The sequence below is a fragment of the Micromys minutus genome (genome assembly GCF_963924665.1).
Source record: "Micromys minutus genome assembly, chromosome: 7".
Taxonomy (NCBI): Eukaryota; Metazoa; Chordata; class Mammalia; order Rodentia; family Muridae; genus Micromys; species Micromys minutus.
In genome coordinates, this window is record NC_137976.1 from 6,220,760 (window position 1) to 6,246,758 (window position 25,999).

The window sequence follows — 25,999 nt, forward strand, 5'->3', positions numbered from 1 at the left end:
GTCACATAGCAAGACTTAGTGAGAGGTTGCCTTTTGCGATAGATACTTTGTTTCTAATCTCTGATCCTGGGGAGGGCAAGACATCCTCTGAGGAGGACAGTTACATAACAGGACTTGATGAACAGCTGTCTTTTCAAGATGGATACTGTGTTTCTATTCTGTGTCCCTGAGGAAGAAAAGTCCTCTGAGAGCAATGAGTTACATAGCAGGACTTGGTGAGAGGCTGTCTGTTCAAGATGGATACTGTGTTTCTACAGTATGCTCCTGCTGATGAATACTGTGTTTCTACTCTATGTTCCTGCTGATGGATACTGTGTTTCTACTCTATGTTCCTGCTGATGGATACTGTGTTTCTACTCTATGTTCCTGCTGATGGATACTGTGTTTCTACTCTATGTTCCTGCTGATGAATACTGTGTTTCCACACTATGCTCTTGCCGATGGATACTGTGTTTCTACTCTGTGCCCTCACTGATGGATACTATGTTTCTACTCTATACTTCTGATGGATACTGTGTTTCTACTCTATGCTCCCAGGGAGGATACAACCTCCTCTTAGGTCTACAGGGGAAGTGTTTATGTGCATGTTAAAAAGGGCAACATGGAGTAGGAACTAGTCCTGGAGCTCAGAAGCATCTGGCTTGCTAGTCTACTTTCCTACATTCAACCTAAAAGCCTTGCATGGGTCTATAGCTCAGGGTCTGCTGGAGTTGGTCCATCCTCCCAAAGGCCTTTCTCCATCTTTTCTATTCTGGAGCTTCACAGATGGTCTCAGACAAAGGAGGCAATTAATTAATTTCTTCTATCCCAACCCTTCTCTGACTCATTCCCTCAACCTCCCTCCAGCCCAGCCCTGTGTCCTCCCATAGACGCCAAGTTCTCTCTCCTATCCAGCACTTCAGTGATGTTTACCTTCTCCGCTTTTTCCATCTTTCCTAATCCATGCACTGTGTTTTCTGCGTTCTCCACTTCCTCAAAGCTGCTCACCCCAGCATCCTCCGGACAACTGCACAGCTGGCCCTTCAACTTCTGCCAGACCATCTTCCCAGTTCCTGAGGCATCCCCCTCATACCACACCAACCCCACTGACCTGGAACGTCTACCCCCTCTTTTTCCCCTCCCCTCCCCCCAGACTTTGTCTAAAATAGACAGCCAACAAAGCCCAACCTCCACCTTCTGTGTTGACCTGATTCCTGAACTCCTGTAATATTCACACTCAGCCCTCAAAGTTTTGGTCTCAGACAGAGCCAGGGCAACCCCAGAGGGAGGCCTCCCTAGCAGCAGGTGAGCCTCTCATGTTGTCAGGATGAAAATTTGATCTAGAAAGAAGGGAGTGGCCTCAGTCTGGAGGAGGAGCCCCTTTTTGATTGATCTTTCAGTGAATGAATTTCTGAGTTTTCCACGAAGTTCCAGTGACAGGGGCCCAGCTGCTGACAAACTCTCTATAGGGAAGAGTTTTGTCTCCTTGGCATGAAACTGAGTAAAAAGAACCCAGGGGAACCCTGGTTGTCAGGAAGTCCCATACATCTTGTGCTGGGTCTGAATAATCCCTAACAAAACTTCTTCACAATGTGTACTTTTGGCCCAAGTTTATTCTATAGCTGAGCTGCTATAGAATACTAGTTTTGACTAAATTCAAGAATCTTGGTGTTTTGCTCTCAGCTACAGTGCAGGTCATATCAAGACCCTGGGAACATCTGACTGGAAAACTCACTTCTATCTAGAATGTTCCCTGCCTTTCACCTACACCTTTCTTCCCATGCCAGCTGTGCCATTCCTCTGGATTTTGGGTGCCCCTATGTTTTGGTTCCAGCTGTGAGTGTTCAAGGGATTCATCTAGATGGATTTCAGAATGAGCCGCCCAGAAGACCTCCATGTCAGCACATCACAGAGATGCCTGCTCATGAATATTTACTAAAGCTCTACTCAGAATAGACAAACCATGGAGCCAGAGGTGTCCAACAGCTGATATCCTGCCTTGATGATAATGGACTGAACCTCTGAACCTGTAAGCCAGCCCCAACTAATTGTTGTCTTTTTAAGACTTGCCTTGGTCATGGTGTCTGTTCACAGCAGTAAAACTCTAAGTAAGACATACAGTAACTGGCTTTTTTTCTAGTCTCCCCTAAAATGGACTCAGAGCCCTTGAATTTGGCTTAGGGCTACTCACCTCATAGGGTTCCTTGTTGGCTCTGCACTTCTCTATCTGGTAGAGCTGGGTCTTGTAGCAGATGCTATCCTGGATGTCCGATTTCTTCCGGAAAAGAGATAAGAAGCACAGCTTAAGTCTTGGGAAATAGAAACTTCCATTACACGGTCATAAATTTTTCAACCAGGGCTTAGCCAAGAAAGTGTTAAAAATGGCTGAAACACCAGTAAGCTGTGGTGTAGTCTCATTCCAGTACTGAGCGTGAGGAGAACCCAGGGCTCAGGAGAGTCAGACAGCTCTGGGTAGGGTTCTGCTTTAGTCTCAGATCTTTTGTCTGCCCAATGTTTACCATTACAGGAGAAGGCAGAAATCAAATCTGATGCTGAGAGAACAAACTACCCGTCACACGGGAGTGGGAAGCAGTGTGCTTACTTGCTTATTGTAAAACAGGGCTGAGAATGTAGCTCAGCTGGGAGAGCACTTGCCTAGGACTTGGAGCTCTGGGTTCAATCTGCAACACACTGGCTCTGCCTGTAATCCCACAGTGTGGGATTCCAGTGAAGAATCAGAAGATCAAAGTCATTTTTGACTGCAGAGAAAGTTTGAGACTAGTCTAGAACAGGAGGCCCAGCCTCAAACAAACAAAACAAAAGAAACACAAATAGCTTGAGGTAATATCACCTGAAGGAGAGCCAAAGCAAGCTGCAGTGGAAGCCAGCAAAGGAGGCAGCTTAAAATTCGTAACTCTTGATAAGAAAAAAGATAAAAAGGAAAGAAGTGGGGGAGGGGCAAACTTTAGGAGCTGGGTATTTTAGTTCACTGGGCTGGATTTGAAAACCACAATATGTTGTTGGGGATTGGCCAAGATAACTGGGACAGTTCCTAGGGCAGTTAGATGAGCCAAATCTGGATATCCCTGCATGGACCAGCTGCAAGCATAGGCAGAGACCAGTTCACCGCACTTAGCTAAAGAACGGGTTCTTTAACTAGGTACAGCTTACAATAGAAGAGTTAAGTGTTACTGCTCAGGAAAACCAAACCCTTCCCCAATCAGAACTGCACAGTCTGGGTTTCCAGGAAATGCTTTCAACTGGACAAAGCCACACTCGGTTTTGCAACACTTGAAGCTGACACCAGACCAAATTGAAGAGAGGAAAGGACAGCAGAAGGCAAAGAGCCCAGGCTAAGCAAGACACAGCCTAGGAGTTTCTGACATATAGACCCTCTTGCTTGACATGAGCTATGCAACAGTGTCAAGACAGTGTGAGTGACCAAAGTCACTAGGTGTAAATGTGTAAGTAGCTACAGGATGCTATTCTTGGAATAAGCACCCTTCCATCTAACCCTGAAAAACACCCAAAGACCTGAGTCTGTAGCAACATTATTCAGTAATGTATGAATTTGAGACCTTACCTATACACTGGCTCTATCAAGACAGTCTAAAATTTCTGAACATCATCCATCATTTGAAAAAGAAAATGAGTGTGCACACACACTTCTTATTTGGGAAGCGCTCGAAAGATGAACTTTTAGCCTCTGGCATGGTGTCCAAAGGGTATCACCCAGAGTCTTAATGGGTGAGAAAGTAGTACAGAGGCATCTACAAGGATATGAGTGTTTATAATTCATCGGGGACCACTGATGTACTTGCAGGTCATCTACATTATAGAATACACAGTAAAGTAGGAACTTAAAGGGATAACATGAGACTTGGAGATGTGCTCTTATTCTAGAAGAGAATTGAAGAACAGCCTCACGTTTCTCTTAGGCTCCTCTGATGACAGCAGAGATAATAACAATAACCACTTGTTATTATTATTGTCTTAATAAAGTAACAGAATACACTGTGGTGGTTTGAGTGTGCCTCCCAGAAGTTTGCCTTCTGGAAGCTTGGTCCCTCATGTGTCAGTATAAAGAAATGATGGAGCCTCAATGAAGGGGCCGGCAGAGGATAAGGAGGTCATCAGGACAGACAGTCATGGAAGGAACTGGCATTGTCTCATACAGCATGTCAGTCACCAAGGAAGTGTGCTTCATTGGCTCTTCAGCCTGACGTTATTCCCCTTCTCTGACAAGTCGTGATCGAGAATGGGGATACACCCCAGAGGCTAGGGCTTGAGCCCGATTTCACTTTCCAAAGTAAAACCAAGCCTTTTTAAAAAAGATGTACACACATACATATAACACACACACACACACACACACACACACACACACACACACACGAAAGCTCTGGGTAAATTTTCTTGGAAGCAAATGAAAAGCCAAGTCAGCTTGGGAACACCTGCCCTTTCAGCCTGATGTTGGCTGATCTCCAGGCAAGCTTCTTCACACACTAAGCCACATTATCAAACTGCGTCTCAGCCTCTCCGCCTACGAGGGCTTCACTGGGCCCATCATGCCTTGTGGAAATGATTTTCTCATTTCTGCCCTGTCCGGGGGATAGTCATTTCACTAGCTACAGGTGGATTTTCATCTTTTGCTCTAGGATAGAAACTCTTAAGTGTTTCTAACCCTGCTGGTTAGTGGAATCCTATGACGCATTAGGCTACCATGCGGCTTTAAACAGCACTGAACTATCTCTAGAAGTCTGATCATCCCATCTCCATTCTGGCTTCCTAATCGAGAGACAGACATGCCACCAGACCTCAAGGTGCAACACACACAGGCTCAAGGTCATCTTTGAGACTGTTCAATCAAACCTCGATGGGCTTGTGTCAATCCTGAGTTTCTCCAACTCTGTCGGAGCTGGTCTACACTGTACCTATGCTTCTGCGTCAAGGCAGAGCAGTATTGTATAGAATCTATATGCTGGAGAGACTGACATAGGAGCTACTGTGGCTAAGATGATAAAGATGCCATAATATCAAAGTGCTACTGGCATCCAAAAGGGACCTCAGGCGTGGTACGACCAATGTGAACTTTCGTTAGATTCTTTAAAAATGCATTTTATGTGCATGAGTGTTTGGCCGACATGTATGCGTGCTATGGAGTGGCAGAGGAAGAGGGCATTAGATCCCCTGAGACTGGAGTTGCAGATGGCTGTGAACAACCTTGTGGGCACTGGGTATCGAACATGGGTCCTCTGCAAGAGCAACCAGTGCTCTTAACTGCTAAGCCAAATCTTCACCCTGTCCCTTGGGCTTCTTAACATCGTGCCTGTGTGAAGCTGCCAGAATCAACCTAGCAAACCCTCTTATTTCTGCAGTCGTAAACATAAACACAGTGGGGGGGGGGGTTGGCACCCTAATGTAACTGGTTCCAGGGCCTCCTGAAAAATCACAATTTGTGTTAAGTTTTACAGGAAACTGTACGGAATTTTCACATAAACTATGCTCATCTCCCATACACTTTAAATCTCTGGCTGACCTACAGCTACCTCATACAGTGCTGAATCCACATAGCCATTATTTAGGGAAAAATAGGAGAGAGGCTGCACCTGTCCAGCACTAATACAATATTCACTAAGTGTTTCTGAGCCATGGTTGGATGAATCCTGCAGATATAAACCATTGAGACAGAGGGCAGACCAGTGCATAGTTTTTCCATACCCCTTTCTTTAGACACCCAAGCACTGCTCCCCAATTTTCACTCACAGCGAAGGCTCCAGTTCCTCTAAAGTAGAGACCCCTAAGATAGAATATGAGCAAACGACCGAGAACAGAAGACAAACAGAGCTAAGCCCCTCGGGGTCGGCCAGGGCTAACTCTTATAGGAGAGCATCTGGGACCATCTCAGACGAGCAGCGCCATCTAAGAAATGGACTTTACTAATCCTTTATCCCACATTCTGGGCCTCACGTTTTAGGATAAAACAACAGCATGGATCAAATATCGGTAGCTTCGCAACACTAGACAGATGCTCCTCTGGGTCCCACTTACCCCTGACAAATAGCGCTCAAGTTTCTTGTTTAACAGGAAGTAGATGGCCAGGATGTGGCAGGCGCGGTTGGAGAGCACCGTGTTGATGACGTCACTGTTCTTATAGCCCAGCTTTTCGGTCATGTGCAGCACCACGCTGGGACTCAGGTCTTCCAGAGAAATCCTTTGAGGGGTAGACAGAGAACCAGTCACCTCTCCACCTTCTCAGAGTGACTCACAAACATGGCAGGTCTCTGGGGACCCTCGCGTTTACCTTCTGAGTGTTGGGACCAGAGACGCACGCTGCCCTGCTTTATGGAATCCAGGGCTTTGCTCCTGCGGAGCAGGCACTGTCTCAACTGAGCTACATCTCCAGTTCCCCCCACCCACCTTTTTACTTTGAAATTTTTCACATATACACAACAGTCGTGGATTTACTATATAACCCATGTGTTCTCCATCCACAGGATTCAATTAATCTTAGGACATTTCAGGAAAAGAATTATATCCATACCGGGCATAAAGATTTTAAAGGCTTTTTTTATTGTCATTATTCCCAAAGCAATACGGCATAGCAACTATTATAAATCAACTAGAGGTAATTCAAAGTATATGGAAGAGAGTGTGTGGTTTACGTACAAATTGTACCATTTTGTATAGGAGACTTGAGTGTCTGTAGATTTAGGTGGCAGAGGGGCTGAAAGCAGTTCACCATGTAGCCTTGGCTATCCTAGAAAATGTAGACCAGGCTGACCTCAAACTCACAGGGATCCACCTGCCTCTGCCTCCCAAGTGCTGGGACTGGAAGTCTGTGTCTCCACACCTGCAGATTTTTAATATCTTTTTATTTTCGGGGAGACCACGAGAATGACCCCACAGACACAGATATGACGGTGATCACCATGTGTGACCGCTGTCTGGGTGCATTGTGCCATGTTTGCTGCATTGGAGGTTGCTATCGCTGTCGCTAAAATGTTTAAGATTGTAGACACTGTGCTATGTCATTTCTAAACGCTTCAGTGTTTACCTTTAAAAGCAAATGCGTTCATAGGAGAAGGCTGTACAAAAGAGCAGCGTAAAACTCGGGGCTTTATGTTCTTGACTTTCCCAAAGGGAAAGAAGCACTAACAATATCCAAAGTAATTAAACCAGGAGATAGCAGTGTTGGGAAACTAGAATGAATACACACACACACACAAACACACACACGATACAGGAAAACATACACAATACATGAAAATGTATGCACCAAAACCCACACACCCCACACACACCTTCATGCACACCTACATCTCTCACATTGACACACAGACCCACACACACACATCCTTAAACACACACATACACAACACTCCTTCTCTCTCTGTCTTTCTCTCTCTCACACACACACTACCCAAGATGGCTAATAGAAAAAAGTGTAAGAAATTGAATTAATGTTCACCTCACCAAAGCCTGCCTTTTTCCCCCTGAGGAAAGGATACAAACCATAAGCCATACTTTAAGTGTTCATAAGTGAAGAGGTAGCTAAACACAGGATGGGTTCTCTGTGTTCCTAGGGCCAGATTCACAGCCTTCAACAGGTTCCGAGTTGGGTGGATGGGTTATGCTCACTTAGACATTCACTTAATGGCTCCTTTGGCTGTCCCCAATGCTGCCCACTTCTTAACAGAAGCAGCCCGTGTGCTGTTCCCCTCAACTCTGTTTGCAGGTTCACAGTGGGGATAATTTTTCTGGTGTCTGTTTCAGTTCCTGGCCCAAATTGAGCAGTACTGGAAAATGGTGTCTGTTTCCAGGTTCCCCTGATAACTCAGGTAACTCAGACTTTGTCTAAATTACTACCCATGAGCCAGATGCTAGAACTCTACATGGTGACTAGACCAAGTCTCCTCTATGCCCAGGGCAAGGGTAAGTTTGGTCAAGTACCCTAGATACAGATCCTATGAAGGTCTGCCCTGTGTAAGACCTGTTGACCATCTCATTTAAGGGACTCTCATAAGGCTTAATAGATATTTCTAGACTTTCTTGGCCCAGATCCTGGGGATTTTCAAAAATACAGCCAGAGAGGATGTTCCTTCCCTGTTCCTTTGTCAGGGATTTGTCTTCCTCTTCCAACTCTGACAGAACATGTAAGAGTTTCAAGGGTTAAAGAAGATGGAAGAGACAAGCTATCCTAGAAGGTCGGAGTCAGGTGGTCTCCATATGTGCTTGAAGGAGCCAAAGGGAGGGTCCTCATCCCTTAGACTGGCTCGGAGAATAACAAATGAGTCAAAAAGAACAAGAAAATGTTCCTTGTGCTGGTTTTCCGATCTGTAGTCTGCAGAGACAAGTGGGTGTTTGTCCTGTGACCCTCCCTCACAGACAGCAAGCCCACAGTACGGCAGCTGATGTCAATGATTGGGCCTTCCTTGCTCCCATTCCTGTTACTTTAAGGCAAGGGACCAAGAGTCAAGCAGCAGGTCTGAAGGTGATTTAAAAGACTCAGTTCCATGGGATCTGGGAAGCTTAATGTTGGCAGGAAAGCTCAATGGTAGATTCATCTCCCATCTCTATCTGTCTATCTATCTATCTATCTATCTATCTATCTATCTATCTATCTATTTATCTATCTATCTGTCACACACACACACACACACACACACACACACACACACACACACACACACCACAGTTCACTTAAATGAACCCGTTAAGTGCACTAGAAGGAAGTCAGTGAAGATGCACTCCATCAGAGAAAGCCTTGCTGAGGGATGCCCTGTAGCTTGGCTTCTATTCCTCTGACAGCGCTCCACAGGACCAATTTGGCACAAACACATAGGACAGCCCTGGTTGCATCCTCCTGCCCAGCAAGATGGGCCTGTCTACAGGTAAGAGGTGGCAGAGGTGGGCACAGCCAGGCAAAGGAGGCAGGGTATAAACGGCCTTGACTTCAGTCACGTGCGCTTCCTGTCCCGCCTCACTGGAGTAGGCGGTCCTCCATCCACACCACTTTACCTGTTGGGATAGGAGACGCTGCAGGGCACTTTCCCAGTGTAATTCTCATTCAGCCAGCGGTTCGCCAGCGCTTGCTGGATATTTGGCCTCTTCACAGGGTCTGGTTCCAGGAGACAGCGCAGGAAGTTGATGGCCCCTGTGAGACAGGCCACAAAGAACACACCTTTAGGGACTGAACACAGGTGAGGACTGAAGCTGCGCCCTGAGGTCTCCCATCCCCTTAGCCCCTCTGAGCCTCATCCCTTGGGCCCTTCTCCCCTCTGAGCCTCGTCCCTTGGGGTCTCTGGCGGGGCTTCGATTCCATAGTTCACAGAACGGGAGTTCAGCCCCACCTGGAGTTAGCATTTCTTCCCACATTTATCTTTTAAAGAGGTGCTGCATCGAAAGAGCGCAAGAGATCGGCCCAGGGAGCACATCCTGGAACCCAAGACAGCAACATTCAGTTTGCTCTCCCTGGGCCATGTGTTTCTGGAATAATCTGTGTGCTCTTGTAGTCACTCAGAGATCAGACACAGAGCTGGACTGTGGAGGGTGAAAGGGTAGAGACTGAAAGAAGTGCTCAATATCATGGTGGTAACTGAGTGATCAAAAGGGAAAAGAGACGAATGAATTTGAACGAGACCCTTGACTTTGATCCTTACTGTGGGGCACCATGTCTCATAAGGTCAGTGAGGTGCTTTCTGGTTGACTGATTAATTGACTGAGTTGTTTAATGTACCAGTGGTTAAGCCTGCAGCATAGTACATGTGTTTAGTCTTGTTTTACTTTTTATTTTGACGTAGGCTTTTACAAGGTAGCCCAGGCTAGCCTTGAACTCGCTCTGTATCCCAGGCCGACTTCAAACTTCTATCTTCCCTCACCTTAGATTTCTCAGTAGCCAGGAGCACACGCATGCCTCTCCAAGGCTCCTTTCTTCCAAAGCAATTCTCTACTGCCGCTCACATTTTCCCCAGACTCTGAGATTATAATGTAGTGCCCAGGCTAGCCTAAACCCATGCTAGCTAGCTAACTAGTCTGACACGACAGCAGACATCCGTGTGCTTTTGTCAACTGTAACTTGTGTTTTCCAGTCTTAGCTAGTCACAAAGTTCTAGCAAGTACCTCAGTACAAACCCATGCCTGTCTGATGCTGCCCATTAAAAGGAAGGGGATGTCTGGGCAGAATGTTAGCTTCAGCCCAAAGACCTTTTACAGAAAATCAGCCACTTTGAGTCAGAGCGTAAGGAAGGACAAGAGAAACCATTGGCCAAACTACCAAATCCTCACCACCTCTCTCACTTCAGTCCCTACCAAGCCAATGTGTACCCTAGATCTTCCTTCATAAAACAAACATTTACAGAGCACCTTCGATCTGCCCAAACACTGGGGACAGGAAGCTGCATCCTTTGATCATAATGGGAGATACAATCGTATAACATGCATATCTATATTTTGGAGGGTTGTAGGTACAGGAGCACGCGGCGTTAGAGTCCACACACAGAGGCCTGGCTTTCCTGAGTTCTGAGACTACGTTTTCCTAGTCTATCAGGTTCTTATCCTACCATCTCGCCAGGGGCTGAGGACAGAGCTCATTCGGCAGAGGGCTTGCCTGGCTTGACAAAGTCCTGGGTTAGACTCCTGTCACCAGAAAGCCAGGCATGAAGGTACATCCTCTGCTACCTAGCAAGTTCAAGACCAGCCCCCAGGGTAGGATACGTAAGACACATCCTCCTCCCTCTCAGATACAGAAAATACTATTCTTTCCTTTTTTTATGCATGTTTATGTCTATACAAGTGCACATGCGCATGCAGGTGAGTGTACACATGTGTGTGCATGTATGTGAGGCTGGAGGACCACCTAAAGTGCCATCTGAAGGGGGTGTGGATTGGGGGCAGGGTGGAGAAGAAAGCCTGGAATGGGGTTAGTTTAATAAATACATTATATGAAAATTTCCAGAAACTAATTAAAAATGAGGAAGAAAAACACAACAAAATAATGCCTTTTTTTTTTTTTTTTTTTTTTTTTTTTTTTTTTTGAGTCAAGGTTTTTCTCCTGAACTAGACTAGACTGGTTTGCCCACTAGGCCCAGGTATCATTCTGTCTCCCCCTCTCTAATGCTGGGATTAGAAACACAAGCCATGGTATTTGCTATGCCCAGTGCTCTTATGTGGGATTTGGGGAATCAAACTCAGGACCCTGTCTTTGCAAGTCAAGTGCTCTACCAACTGAGTCACCCCAACCTCCTGGGCTTCCACCAAATAATTCCTTCATTTAGCTTTCTCTACATCCAGTTTCTATCTGATCAAACAGCAAGTCCCAGACAATAATCTATTTGTTTTGACTTCAAGTTGTTCCGTCTTTTTGTCAGGAATTCTTCACCAGTTTTTAAAAAGTAGAGCCCGGCTTAGCCAGGAGCAGTCATGAAAATTCATACTTTCTCATCCGAGTTCAGCTGTCGGTTTATGCCTCACTCAACAGAATGACGGCCCTCTCTGGGCCCTTTTTCTATGGTGGAAATGAAGCCGTCAAAAGAGGGGCCAATTGGGAGACCAGAATGAGCTCCAGAGAATGAGGTAACTAGTGCAAGGAGAGCCCCAGTGTGCGGCCTTCTGTCTTCAAGAACAGAGAGAGCCAGAACCAGTGTGTGGATGCTGTAATAGCCACAGGGTATATCTAATGTTGTCAGACTTTTAAAAAAGATTCATGTATTTTTATTTTATGAGTGGTTTTGCCTGCATGTACGTAATTGCACTATGCACATGCAGTGCCCAGAGAAGCCAGAAGAGGGCATCTTCTGTAACTGGGGTTACAGGTGGCTGGTTGGCCACCATGTGTGTGCTGGGAACTGAACCTGGGTCCTACGAAGAACAGCAAATGCTCGTAGCTGCTGAGCTATCTCTCCAGCCGCAACATTAACAGTTTTATAGCTAAGTCTCCAAATAAAACTTTCCTAACATCTTCCTTCCAAAAGAGGTTTCTGGTTTTGAACAAATATTTCCCTTCCCTCTGTACCCCTAAACTGCAAGATTGCCTGAATGCTCTTTAGTTTTGTTTTGGTGTGTGCATCCATGTAAGCTCAAACTCAGAAGCCAGAGGATGATGTCCGACACCCTGTTCTATCACCCTCCATGACAGGGTCTTTTCTCTGAAGCTTGAGGCCAACAAAACCAGCCAACCCTGTCTCTGCCCTCCACAACCATAGGGTTACAGGCCATATACAACTATGTGAGACTTTTTAATGTGGGTGCCTAGGATTTGAACTCAGGTCCTCCCGTTTGAACAGCAAGCCCTCTTACTCACTGAGTTATCTCCCCAATCTATCATGTGGGTTTCAAACAGGGGCATCTGTTGTTCAAGGACAAAGGATGATGAAGTAAACTGAGGGGTACTGAGTTAGGGTGCTTTCTGAGATATCTGATGTGCACCCCTAGAAGACTAGCATCCCTTCACACCTAGGGCCAGGCTTCTTTGAAGAATGATTAAACAGAAGAGCTCAGGATGCTGGAAGTACACTCCTGTTCTATTTCACCACCAAGTGTTCCATATCTCCACAAACTGCTGATGACCACAAGCAACTTTAGTGCAAGTCTCTGCGGACGAGCCGTGTGCCTCTGGACATCACAAGCATCACGTCGCTATCCTGAAAAGACTTTGGGAACAGCCTCAGAGAGCTATGACCTTTGCCCTTGGATCTGGAACTTATCCGTGTGTCTCTGGGGCAAAGAGGGCCTGGCTACATCATCCCAGAAAGTGAAATCTATAGCATGGTCACAAGTCACAGCTCCTTTGAGCTGACCCTGGGGCTCTCTATTCCAGCTGAGGGGGTTGAAGTGAGTGAGCTCAATAGGGCCCCATCACTGGCACATCACAGGAAGTAGGTAGGCACCGCTGTGGTGCAAACACCCTTCCTTTCAGTCAAGACTTGTCAAGTCTGAACTGGCCTATGTGAACACTGAAAACTGCCAAGGGCAGGGGCTGCAGACAACAGACAAGGCCGGATACAAGCAGAGGCCTGTCCTGGCTGGAGGCTGCTCTCTCTCTCCTCTAAGCTAAGACTCCAGTGACAATGGATGGTTAAGCCTTCTTGGAAATCTTAAGGGGTCCCAACCTTCAGCAATGCCAATACAGCCTCAGCTTCTCCCTGGTGGATCTGTGGGACAGGATCCTCTTCACTGGAAGCGTCTGTTTGGAATGTGTCATAAATGCTATTGCTGACGCCCGCGATGAAAAGAGTAAACTGTCAGAAAAATCTCTCAGCCGAGAAAAGCATTCGCTGACTCCTGAGCTATGGCAGGAGCCAACTTGCAGGAAGCAGAAACCAGCTAGAGGAGAATCGGAAAGGCCCCCAAAGCTGATAGTTTCCAGCTACGTGATGGGAACAGGGAGGTGACTCTCAGCGGACGTCATCGCAAGGAGAGGAGCGATGAAAAACAATTTTTTCTGACTGAAATTTGCTAAAATAAAATGAAACTTCGAATTTCGTCTACACGGAATAATAATAATGTTTAATTGGTGCAATCACTGCAGATAGGACTGACAGAATATTAAATGAATGAAGAGAGGTGCTGCTGAGGGAGAGTGACATTTGAGCATTTTTAATTAGCAATGACATCACTCAAAAGAGAAGCCCTGAAGACTAGAGATAACCTTGCAAGTTCAGGGGCTTTAGGAAGGACAGGCCGTGCATTAAATAAGGAAAGGGGGCTGGGGAGTCGCCTCAGCACTTGGGGGTGAGTGCTAGGCTTGCAGAGGACCCTTGAGTTCAGTCCCAGGCACCTATATTGGGTGTCTCACAACTACCCACGAACTCCTGCTCTAGAGGGTCAGAACCCCTCTTCTGGCTTCTGCAGGTACAGTGCACATAATGTATTTGCATGTTTTTTTTATTATTATTAAAGGAAAGAAATAACAGAGCACAGAGGGAAATCTGGGTTCTCAGTCAAACCAACTTCCTCACTCTGAGACTCAGTTTCCCGTTAGTTAACTGGGAACAACAGCGGTCAAGGTGCCTGACTGAAAAGGAGGTGATGGAAAATCACCTTTGTTTTGCATTCCACGAAGGGGGCGCTTCTCACCGTAGTACTGCATGATCTAACGCCGGCACCGTAAAAGAACAGACCAGACTCCTTGCAATGGCTTACTTCTCCTACAGCCTGTGTGTGGCTTACACTAGTGCTGGTCACATGTATCTCTGCCTTTCTACCTTCAGGTTACACTGCCCCATTCCCATTACATGTCAGAGGTCATACCAGAAAGAAAGTGTGGCTTCCACTGATGGGCAGAGAACCCCATCCCTACCCCAGCATCTTCCTTGCATGGACCAGTAATGGGTTTGAGATCCCACTTGGATTTAGAACTCTTTGATTCTTGATCCAACTTTCAATTAATTCAATTAAGCACAAGAATAAGCTTTGTGGTCCTGAGCCCCTGGGAATTGGAACTGACTGCTATTATTTAAGGCAAAAAATCAGCAACTGTTTAACTTCTCAGAGTCCCACCAATATTCAGCATCCCCTGCCGACTCTTTCCAGGTATTTTAATAGTATCCTGTGTTATGGGTCATTTAGGACAAAGCAACCATCAGAAGCACTCCAGAATCACCCTGAGAGATCACAACATTTAAGACTATACAATGAAGCTGCAAACGGAGTATTCGAGGGAGAACACAACATGGTACACAGACTCTGTGAACAAGAGTGTGGTCCCTTCTTATGGAGCTGTTGGCACTTGCTAATTGACACATTAATTTGGTTCCTAGCTCTTTGTCTTACAGAAATCACATTCATACAGACATCTGGAGTCAAATGTTCACAGCAGCTTCATTCACAGTAGTCCCAAACTAGAACCAACCCAGTGGTCCTTCAACAGGTGAATGGTTAAAAAAACAACTGTGGTATGTCCATACATGAGAATACAACTCATCAGTGAAAAGAGACAAGGCTCTGATTCATTCAACAACTAAAACGGATCTTAACATAGTTACAGTGTGATAAGGGATTTGTACAGATTCTGAACATTTGTCCATCTCTATAATTTCTTCATTTCAAAAAATGCTGAAGAGATGGAGAAAGGATAGTAGCCTATAGGGGTTCACAGAGGGGAAGGGAGGAAGGTGATGATGGCTATTTGGGAGGGGAAGGATCTTTGTAAGGCAGCAGTGTGCCTCATTGCTAATGGCCATCCCGCGCACAGTGGCAGTTTGCAAATGCCGTAAGTTCACATGGTGCTGAGTACTCTCCGGCAGACCTGTAGCTTTTATCGATGTCTACTTCCTAATGGAAACTACCTCAGTAATTAAAGATATTACCATCTTGCAAAACTGGGTGACAGATGTATGGATTTCTCCATTCATACCTTAAACTATGTGCATACAAAAAAAAAAAAAAAAAAAAAAAAAAAAACAGCAAATAAAGCCTGTTTTCGAAAACATTTTGTTTAACTATTTTTTTAACTTTCTATGCCTTTATCTGAATTATCATCTGTTATTTCACCTAAAGCACCAACACCACCTACTATTTGACATATGTGTGTATAAGTGTATATGTATAGATATGTGTGTGAGTATACATATACATTTGCCTCTCATAGACTGTACACTCTATGAGTCAAAACTGTGTGTGGCTCATCCCCTCTCTTTCGGGCACACATCTAGCATGTGATTGGCTGTCATGACTGAGAGAATGGATATGAAATGATGAATGAATGGGTGACTGAACACTTCCCATAATGCTTTGCAGCACTTCCCAACCCTGTGCCCCCTAACGCCTGAATGTGGCGATTCCTTCAGGACGTTGTGCACTTTCTAACTCCATGAGGTAAGACTCTCCATTGCAGAAACATTTATTCCAGAAGTCAGTACTATGGCTTCTCCTACGGGGCACCATGCCTCCCTGGCTCTCAACCTCGAGATTACAAGTCACTTGCGAGGAGAATGCGTAACCGGATTAAATAATTATGCCCAAGAACTCATTTCAGGTTAAAGTCATTGACAAGACTACATCTCAGGTCAGTTTCCCAGAAGCTTATAAACCCAAGGGAAAAATACTTAAAGTGACAAAACAAAACACTCCATTTATTCATGTATCAGAAAAGAGAAAATTATCCTTTCTTGGTCAAAAGCCTCATTTCGTTGAACCTGAATTTTTTTTTCTAACAGAACAATTAAATGACCTCAGAGTGGAGTGTAGGCCAGGAACTAGATGTGAATTGTGAGCCAAAGATCAGCTCCCATTAATTTACTGAGTCAAGCACAAATCTTCTCTCGAGGCTTTTACTGGAATTTAAAGCTGCTCAAGTTTGAGAGAACTTCTCAAAGCTCGCATATGATTGATTGTTTTGAAGCAACTGAACCTACCTATACCTGAAAGCTTTTGAACGGCCTCAAAAACTCACGTAATAAATCACAGACTAAATACATGGCTGAAACAGCTATTTTACAGTAAACCGACTAAGGAAAATGGAAGCATGGTTCCAACCCTCCTTCCCAAGGCAGCACCGTGAAACAGTGAGTTCGAACAGCAGAACCTGCAGTTACTTCCCAACCGAAGGGCACAAGACCCTCCTAATACCCGTGTTTTGCAGCAAAAGCAGAAGGAGGGGCTTAGAGCTTTCGGATTACAAGGCGGAAGGCAAGCACTTGAGCAATGAGTGGTCCGGCTGCCTCAGATCACAAAACCAACAGCACTTCCAAAATGAGTCAGACTATGCCAGTGCAGGTGACAGATTCTCCACCCAGAGCAGCCAGATGCATTACCTGTGGAGAGCTGGGTCGGGAGGGGGTTCATTTCTTTGTCCACCATCTTCTGGTACAGAGCCCTCAGGCTGAAAGGCTCCACGGTGAAAGGCAGGGTCCCGGTCAACATGGCATACATGTTCACACCTCTGAAAAGAGAGATGTCAAATCGTCAGGGCAGAAGAGGCCCGGGGTGCAGAAGACATAGAGCACACAGACAGAGCCGGCTTCTCTCCTCTGCCTCTGGCTAAGACATCTTGATGACACCCTCACCGAAAACATCACCTCAGGTCATGATTGAGGTGTTGATACCGGAAAGGCTGGGGTGGGAACACTGTGAAGACGTACTGAGGGACTCGAAGAGGAGCAGCAGGGGAAGAGCTGCCTCCAGAGGAGGAACCACACCCTCTTGTCTATGAATTCAAGCCGAGTGTTTAGCTGGACAACCAAAAACCCTCCAAATTCTGAAACTTGACCACAAAAACGACGTCACAGGAAGAAAATTGCACTTCAGGCTTCACGGGGCAGATTGTAGTCAACACAAAGGTGCACAAAGGTGTTGCAGTAAATATTAAAAAACGGTTCATCTCTTTACTGACTCTGAGGTCTACACTCCTCAGGCCCAGTTTTAGTTTGGAGTCCCACACACCTCTGCCAACATGACCCAACTCATCTGCGCAACTCCCTTCCCGTGGCAGTTTTCTACCGCCTGTTCTCCGCCTCTGTCCTGGGGTATTTCTGTACCCCAAAACCCCAAGCAAACACAACTCTACAGCCCAATAGCTTTTCATACAGGTTTATATATTCAACTCTCAATCCACAAACCTCTACACAAGACTGCATCAAATAGACAAAGATACAAACTGCCCTTCTATATGAGGTATTAGACCTGTAAAATCCTTAATGTTCATAGCTTTCTAACACCAATAAATCCCACCTGGGTCCAGCTGGTCCTTGGGAAGCTCCAAGTTGCCAGAACTCTAACCCCATCCTCCAACCTCCTCAGACCTCTCCACCCTCTCTACTTCCCTCGTCCCACCCAGTCACTGGCTTTCCTTTATTTTACTAATTAAAATGGGAAGGTTCAGCTGGAGTCACCTGACTAGCCAACCCTTCTTGGGGAAGTGGAATTAACATTAAAATACAAACAACTTCAGGACAATCTACACATAGGTGACTCCAGAAACTCGCCCTTGGGCTGTGTACACAACGTGTGTGCGGAAACACCGATGTGGGTCCCAGACTCAGGGTAGTTCACTACGTGTATGTAAAAATTCCAAAGCCAAAAATAGTTCTGGACTTAAGTGTTTGAGCAGGGGACATTCAAGTTGTAACGGGAAGATGTCGACACCAAGAAATTCCAGATGAAAGATGAAATACACCTCCAGAGCATGAAGCGTGACCTTGCCAGCCTGTAATCTTTCCAGATAGGATGTGCAAAGTGGGAAGGAGCCAGATGAAACAACACAGGGCCAGAACTACCAGTACTGGGCTAATGCGAATTTCTGCTTACCACTCAACCTTTGGGACCAAACCCCACACCCAGAGCCAGTCTTTTATGCATCTCTTGAACTTAGTTCTGGTTTGTCACTAAGGAGAGTCCTTCCCAGCCTTGTTTCTCCTTTGATTATTTGTCTTGAGGCTCTGGCCCAGTATCTGGGCTGTGGTTGAATGGGTTTAACTACTTATATCCAAAGCCAAGCCAGAAGACAGCGAAGTCTTCTGGGGGGATTTTATTTCCCGGATGTATAAACCTGCTATCATGTTGACGAGATTTCCTGAGAAGGAATGCCTGCTTGCCTGTCTGCCAAGTGGTCTCCACCGTTCAAAGGCGCTGCTGCGGATGTTTTTAAAAAAACAGGCAACAGGATTTCCAGTCAAAACACAGCCAATGAGACTGATTGAAATTAAGACCCTTGAGGCCTAGTTCCACAGCGGCGCCTCCGAATTATGCATTCCATAGAAGGACAGGTAGTGGAGCCCACAGCTCAGCACAAAGAACTCTCAGATTTCAGACATAAGCTGGGGCCCAGTTCTCTCTCTGAACTCAGACTGGAGTCAGGGAGGCAGACACACAAACATTCATTCATTCCACAGATTCTTGCTGAATGCCTCTGGCTGACTGAGTGCTGTCAGCCAGGCAAGGGTGCTGCCATTTTGGATGGTGAGTTGAAGAGAAACAGCGACTAGGCAAACCCACAAACAAATAGACGCAACCCCTCCGAGCGGAGAGCACAGAGGGCAAGAAAATGCTGGGCTGTAGTGCTTTTCAGTTAAGGAGGAAAGGACGTTTAAGACGGGGAAGCTCCTCAGGCGGATGTTTGTAGAGAGAGCATCTCCATCTTCAGTTGGCTGCACACACGGCCGTGTGAGAAACTGCATAAAACCAAGAAACAAGAGCCAAGAACCGACAAGGCACATGCACAGCCAGGGTGGCAGTCACTCTTGGTGTGTGTTCAGTACGACACATTCCTCCGGGCATGGATAGGAACGAAAAGTCCCATAGCCAAACACATTACACGGAATGGAAGGGAACAACAGCGTGGGGAGCTGGAGACCACGGCAGCAAGCATATATGGTAGTGGTATTGCTGCAAGTCCAAACCCAGCGATCGGTCACAAAAAGATAGGGAGCAAGCAATAGAGACAAGCTGAGGGAGCCGTTTGGTGGGGCAGGAAAGGGGAGGTGGGTGGGGACCCGCCGTAAAAAACCGGCTTCGCTGCATCTCTGATGCGTTTTAAGGTGGAGCCAAACACCTTGGCTTTGGGGGAGTCCTCAGTCGTCAACACAAATGAAAACTAAGCAGTCTCAATGTAAGATCTGTGTGTACGCAGAAGCCGCAGACACGGGCCTTAATGGGTGGAAAAGCTCTGGCCTCTTCCACAGTAAACAGTCATCCCCAAGATAAACTGCAGCCTGTCCCCTGCAGGGCCAAAGACTAAGTCTGTGTCATTTGTGTGTCACTTCTGGAGCAGGACTGGGTTACTCCCCCACAGTGAGAACTTCATTATTCGCACTATCTAACAAGGAAGAGGCAGAAGCCGACTTAGCCTGTGAATCCTGAGCATCAAGGAAGTGCTCCACTTCCCAGAGCACTGTCCTCACTCCACCGCGTCAGCACCACTTGAATGGGAACCAGACTAGGGGGAAGGGCGGGCAGTGAGATGGCTCAGTGGGTAACAGCGCTTGGTGGACAAGCTCTTGAAATACATGTCAAAGTTAAAGAATTGTCATGTCCTCTAATCACAGTGTGCCCACTGAGATGAGATCTCTCTCTCACACTCACACTCACACACACTCACACACACACACACACTCACACACACACTCACACACACACTCACACACACACACACTCACACACACATACACACACACTCACACACATACACACACACACACACACTCACACACACACACACACACACACTCACACACACCACATACACAAATGCATACATGGGCAACAATGACAAGTTTTCAAAATCTCTCTGAACACTCGGTCCAGTTTAAAAGCCACTGGGAGGCTGAAACCTAAATTGTTGGAAGATCAAGTTATCATAGTAGGGCTGCAGAGCTCTGAGCACCTCTGCCCAGCAGGGAGGACTGCAGAATACAGAGGGACACCGAGTTCCTCTGAAGCACTGACCCCATAGTGCTATGTTAATGTGCTCGTTGGAATATGCAGGGCTCCTTAGTCTTGGTAATTTTAGGATGTAAATTACTTTGGGTATTTTAGTTGTAGGAATCATAAATTTACTCAACCTAATTCTGGATTATGTGCTCATAACACTCAAACAACAACAACAACAAAAACCTCACCTAAGCCAAAGCACAAAGACCTCAAGAAGGCTCTTCCTCTCAGAGAGCAGCGTGCCTGAAGACACAGCCCTGTCACCTTCCATGCTATATCTTATCTTTTGGGGACATGTGGCTTCTCTGCCACAGATTGAATGCTCTGATTGCCTCCAGAAAACCTCTAGAAGTAGGATACAGTGTGGTAAGGACGGAACCAGCTGCCGGGGTCCTTGAATGTTGGAACCAAGACTAACAACTTGAAAGCCCCTGCAGAACTTCCTTCTCAGAGATCTGAAGATGCCCAATCACTGGGCTTCAAAGAATGAAAGGAAAAAAAAAATCCCTCCAGAAGTCACTGCTTAACACACCGGTCTCTGCCCCTCTCTCTTATCTACTTCCGACCACAGGGGATGAAAGATCCTGTGTTCAAGATGACACCAGGGAACTCCAACCAGCAAGGAAGAGTTACCAAAAGGCTTCCAGTCAATTCAAAAGCACACATCCTTACAGATGACTTCTCTCACTTCATCAGGAACCAGGGTCGTTTATCCTTGAAATGTGGATAATCTGAGGAAAGCACAGGAATGCCGTGTAAACCAAGCACCAAATAGTCCTCTCTGGTGTTTCATTAAAAATAAATAATTAATGAAACTTTTAAATAAAACAAACCAATTAACAAAAAACTACTTGTATTTGGGCCCTATTGCAACTGATAATGGAAACCCACATTAACAGTCATTATTGTCCTAGGAGACTTTAAAAGAGAAACCAGATTGGACATCTTAATTCCTCTCCCCTAGAGATTTTATCCATGTTCAATATGGTGATAAAGAGAGCCATGGCCCCTCTGACATTTCACAAGTATGCAAGAATACCAAGGGAGCCTTGTGGAATGCAGTTTTTAAACCTCCGTAATCCCATAGAATTGGGCGGAGTCTCAAAACATGCTCAGAATTTCCTAAAAAGCCTTTTGAAATACGGCCCAGGGTTTCCCTGGTTCTCTGCGGCAGACACCAAATCTCTCTGACTCCAGAACAGCTAGCTTTGAAGAAAGCCAGCAATTACAGAGCCACAAGGCAACAGTGCTAATGTTTTCAAAACCAAGAGGAAGTAGAGAGAGCCCTGGAGGGGTGAGAAAACCCTAAGGGATAGCAGACATTGTGCAAAATTCTGATGTCAAAAGAGAAGGTCCGGGTGACAGTGAGGAGCAGCCGGAAAAAGGAAAGCCCCCTTGGAGAACAGCCTGGGATCTTTGGTACTGAGTCAGAAGGCAAAATGCTGGACCTGACAGTCAGTCCAACACATTACAACCTTCCCCAGAGGAAAATTCCTCTGTGAAGAAACACACAGAGCCAGTGTCCCCTGGAGAAGTTGCCAGAAACTTTACCTAGATGCAAGGAAGGAAGCAAGTGTCAACTCTGCAGGATAGGTAGAGTGAGGTCCCCAGAAGCCACTGCAGCCACCTGCTCACACAGAGAACAACAGAGGGACAAGGGACACATAGGCACCTTGGTTCCACGATGTGCTTCTACCAGAAAGGAATTACCGGCAAGATTTTAAAGTTAACCCCCTGGCAGAAAGATATCCTTTCTTTCTCTATCAGTGTTCAGTACAACTCCCAGTCCAAGGTCCTCAGAGGAGGCTAGGAATGGTTCATCCATCTTAAAATGGCCTCTTCCTCTTCCATTAAACACTCTTCCATTAAATTGGAGGAAAATATCTTCAGGCGGATTTTAAGGTTTTTTTTTTTTGCTTCCATACACCATTTCATACATGTGCTAGCAAATACCCAGGAAAATGCCTGGTATCTTACTAACTTAAAAATCCCAAAAGCTGAAGAAAGCTCCATCTTTGAGACCATGTTTCACTGTGGAGCCCAGGATAACTTTAAATGTATCATTCTCCTGCCCCAGCATCCTGAATACTGACTTAAGAGGACATACCACCCAGCTGGCACTGAACTTGATTTTTTAAAAGTCGAGAGACCTCAGTTTCCCAGGATGAATACAGATCTCCTCCTGCATCTTTTCCCACCATCCTTTGCCATGCACACAGAGATGTTCTGTGTAGGACCCTTGTCCGCAGGGAATGGCATCTGGTATCATTTCTGTAAAATGCAGAGCTTAGGTCCTGGCCCAAAGTTTGTCATTCTCTTCCTGAGCACTCTTTTCTGTAGAGAGACGAAGGCACGGTGCCTCTCACTCAGCTTTTCCACCCAAAGGCGCCAGGAAGGACAGGGTCCCTCTCATGTGAAAGAAGGGGCAGGAAGCTCACGGAAACCCATGGATTATATTTAAGTATAACTAATTTTCACAGCCACAATGACAAATTGGGAACACTGCCTCCTCCCTCTCTCGGGGAACAAGACTCCTGGTGTCTGTTTTTCTACCCCTAGAGGCTCACTGAGATTCTCAGACAAGCATCGTAATATCCTCAAAGTTAAATTCTACTCGATCAAAAAATACATCTGGTGCTGAGCAGAGTTGGCATAGACCTTTAATGCCAGCACTTAAGAGGCAGAGGTAGGCAGGGATCTGAGTTTGAGGCCAGCTGGTTTATACAGTGAGTTTTAGGACAGCCAGGGCTACACAGAGAAACTGTCTCAAAAAAAAAAAAAAAAAAAAAAAAAAACCAGAAAACAAAAAACAAAAAACAAAACAATAATCAAGGTTTGAACATACAAGTTTAGTGTCTAAAAATCTCAGAGTTTACTGGAAGAGGAGGGGGGAATAGAACGAATGTGTGTGTGTGTGTGTGTGTGTGTGTGTGTGTGTGTGTACTCATGCACACCTACGCTCACGTGCACATAAAAAAGTGAGGTGAAGGAAAAAGGTGAACAAGATTTTAAGGATAATTTGTATGGTCCTAAAAAATAAGACCACTGAAAATGAGGACCACCACGAGACACCATCCCCCTCACCAGAGGGATGAATGCTCTAGCACTCTGGCTGTCTTGAGAGTTCTCCAAGCCTTCTTATATAAGGGGCTGGGGTTTCCTCCTCACCAGACTCAGGTGCCTTCGTCCCTGCCACCCAGCAGGCTCAAAACCCTCTGCACAGGGGAGTTTGCTTTTGGTTTCGGAAGTCGACTCTTCAGTATGCTATTTCACGGCAATCAGGAAGAAGGCATTTCGTAATGATGGTATTGGAACAGGGAGAGACTGGGCTTTTTTTTCCACTCTTGGCTTAAGCAGCCTTGAATTCTCTTTGGGTCTCCATTTCCCAGTGCTATCAACAAAGCCATGGGTACCACACGGAAACCTAATCCCGTTAGGTTAGGGACTCTAAGGTGGTGTAAAGGAAGCTCAGGGGTTTCATGTTTTCACCAAGACCTTAAGAGTTGGTAGTGATCAGATGCCTGCATGGTACTCTCTCCCTGGGACTTGGCCCCACGTCTTCGCTGCCTGGTGAGCTTCCTCAGCACTCAAGAACAGGTTAAAGGGTCCCTTCGATGCTTTCTTGCTTTCATGAACACAAATCTTGAGGTGTTTCATGCACACACATGCCTCCACACTGCCTGACACTGCATCTGTCTACAGGAGACTTGTAGGTAGGTATGTGACTTGGTCAGCCCAGGCTGTAGTTCAGATAGATCTCCACAGGTTCCTGTGCCTCTTAAAGGCTTAGTCCCCAGGATGGCATTATTAGAAGTGGCTCTTCAGGAGTGGGGACTACTGGAAATTCTTAAGCAGCTGGAGCATGCTCGGGAAAGGGACCATCGGGCTTTGTCCCCGTTTTCTCTTTGTCCCCTGGCTTGTAACTTTAGTGGTTCTGCCCTGTCACACACTCACACCATCCACAATGCTGTGCAGACACCCCCAATCAATGAGGCCAACGAATCACAGACTGGAACCTTCAGAGGTATTAGTCAAAATAAACCTTTATCATGAAGTAATCATCTCAGGTATTTTGGTTATGACAACAAAAAACTGGCTAAGCGCAACAAAATGCCACACAATAAGAAACTCAAATAACAATGTCTCACAATTCTGGAGGCTGAAAGTCTAAGATTAAGATCAAGTAAAGCTGGGTTCTGCTGAAAGTCTCCTTCCTAGTTGGGACAGAGCTACTCTTGTCTTGTGACCTCACATAACACCCAGACAATACAAGTCCTCTGTGTCCCTTATAAGGACTCTAACATCATCATGAGCCCCACCCACCTCACTTCATCCAAACCTGACACCTCTCAAAGGCCCATCAAAAAATACCTTGACATGGGCGGTTAGAGCCTCAAAATATTAGCTGGCAACAGGGTGACACAATTCAGTTCTTAGAAGTGGGTACGGGATTCACAGCAGGTGGCTATACCCCCAGTAACAGGAAAGGAGGTCTCTCTTTTGGCTCAAGACTGGACCAAATAATTGACTCTGCCTAGTGAGGCCCCAGCAAAGGAGACACAGAAGCACTCAGCAGAGTCTTGGGTACTACAGCTTGCCATCTTGCTCCTGGGGACTCTTCTACCGTGGCATGAGTGAGATTCTCCACACCACAAGTTCTGCTCCCGTGTCTCCCTGTCAGGAAGCATCCGAGAAGGGTCACCTGACCTCATAGAGATTTTTCGAGCACCTACAGTGTGCATTATCTTCTCAGCATAATTCCATCAAGAGGACACTAACACAGAAGTGTTGAGGAACCCCAGGAACCCCAGGAGGGACCCGTCTAGGCTGTGATGAGAGGAGGACATTTGCCTGCCGCAGACAACAGCTCCAGATTCATTAAGGCACTGTAGCCTAACATCATCTCGTTTCTTCTTCCCCAGTGTCACCCGCTACCACTGCTCCAGACAGACAGAGTTCCTGCTTCTTGACAGAGAGCTGGTGGCCACTGGCAAGCGGAACTAACCGGAGAGAACCTTCCTTTGGGAGTGGGACCTTTATCTTGGTCACAGCGCTGAGAGATGGCGCATCAACGGTTGCTAAGTATGAATTCCTCTTCCCGGCCAAGCAACTTGGCAAAGAGGGCCGAAACAAAGTCCAGCCCTTCTCAGCTGGGGTTCCATCTCCACATGGGTAACTGGCTGGCTTCTGTGTCGGAAGAGGTGACGGAAGAGCCGAAGTCTGATACCCTCCTCTACGTACTTTCTACACTCAGGGATTCCTGCTTCATCTCACCGTGCTGACAGCAGGAGCAACACGATTCTGACTGTTCCCTTAAGAGCCTGGCCTCAGGAGCAAACTGTCACCAGAGGCGAAGACTGTGTGGGCACAGGGGTCCTCAGGGGGAAACATGCAGAGTACACAGGGGCTGTTGGAGTAAAGATTGGGCACGCCTGTATGGTATATGTAAGCACTAGCATGTGTATGCATACACACATGTGCTCATGCATTTGTTTGGCTTGGTTTTGTGGTGCAGGCCACTGAATCTAGAGCCTACTATGTGCTTAGCCAGGGTTTTCCCCAGCTGCATTTCTACCCACTTTCTAGAGCCTACCATGTGCTTAGCCAGGGTTTTCCCCAGCTGCATTTCTACCCATTTTCTCCTTTTTATTCT

At 46.2% G+C, this 25,999-nt stretch overlaps 1 protein-coding gene across 1 annotated transcript in view; it reads right to left on the reverse strand.

Moving 5' to 3' along the window:
• The window catches only part of HUNK (hormonally up-regulated Neu-associated kinase), a gene marked incomplete at both ends in the record, with an annotated part of 100,467 nt that overhangs the window by 12,239 nt on the left and 62,229 nt on the right, over positions 1 to 25,999 (reverse strand). Inside the window, 4 exons of the mRNA XM_080919328.1 lie at positions 2,171 to 2,254; positions 6,031 to 6,193; positions 9,001 to 9,136; positions 16,734 to 16,861. Coding sequence (XP_080775454.1) covers positions 2,171 to 2,254; positions 6,031 to 6,193; positions 9,001 to 9,136; positions 16,734 to 16,861 — 511 coding nt within the window. The remainder of the gene's footprint in view (positions 1 to 2,170; positions 2,255 to 6,030; positions 6,194 to 9,000; positions 9,137 to 16,733; positions 16,862 to 25,999) is intronic.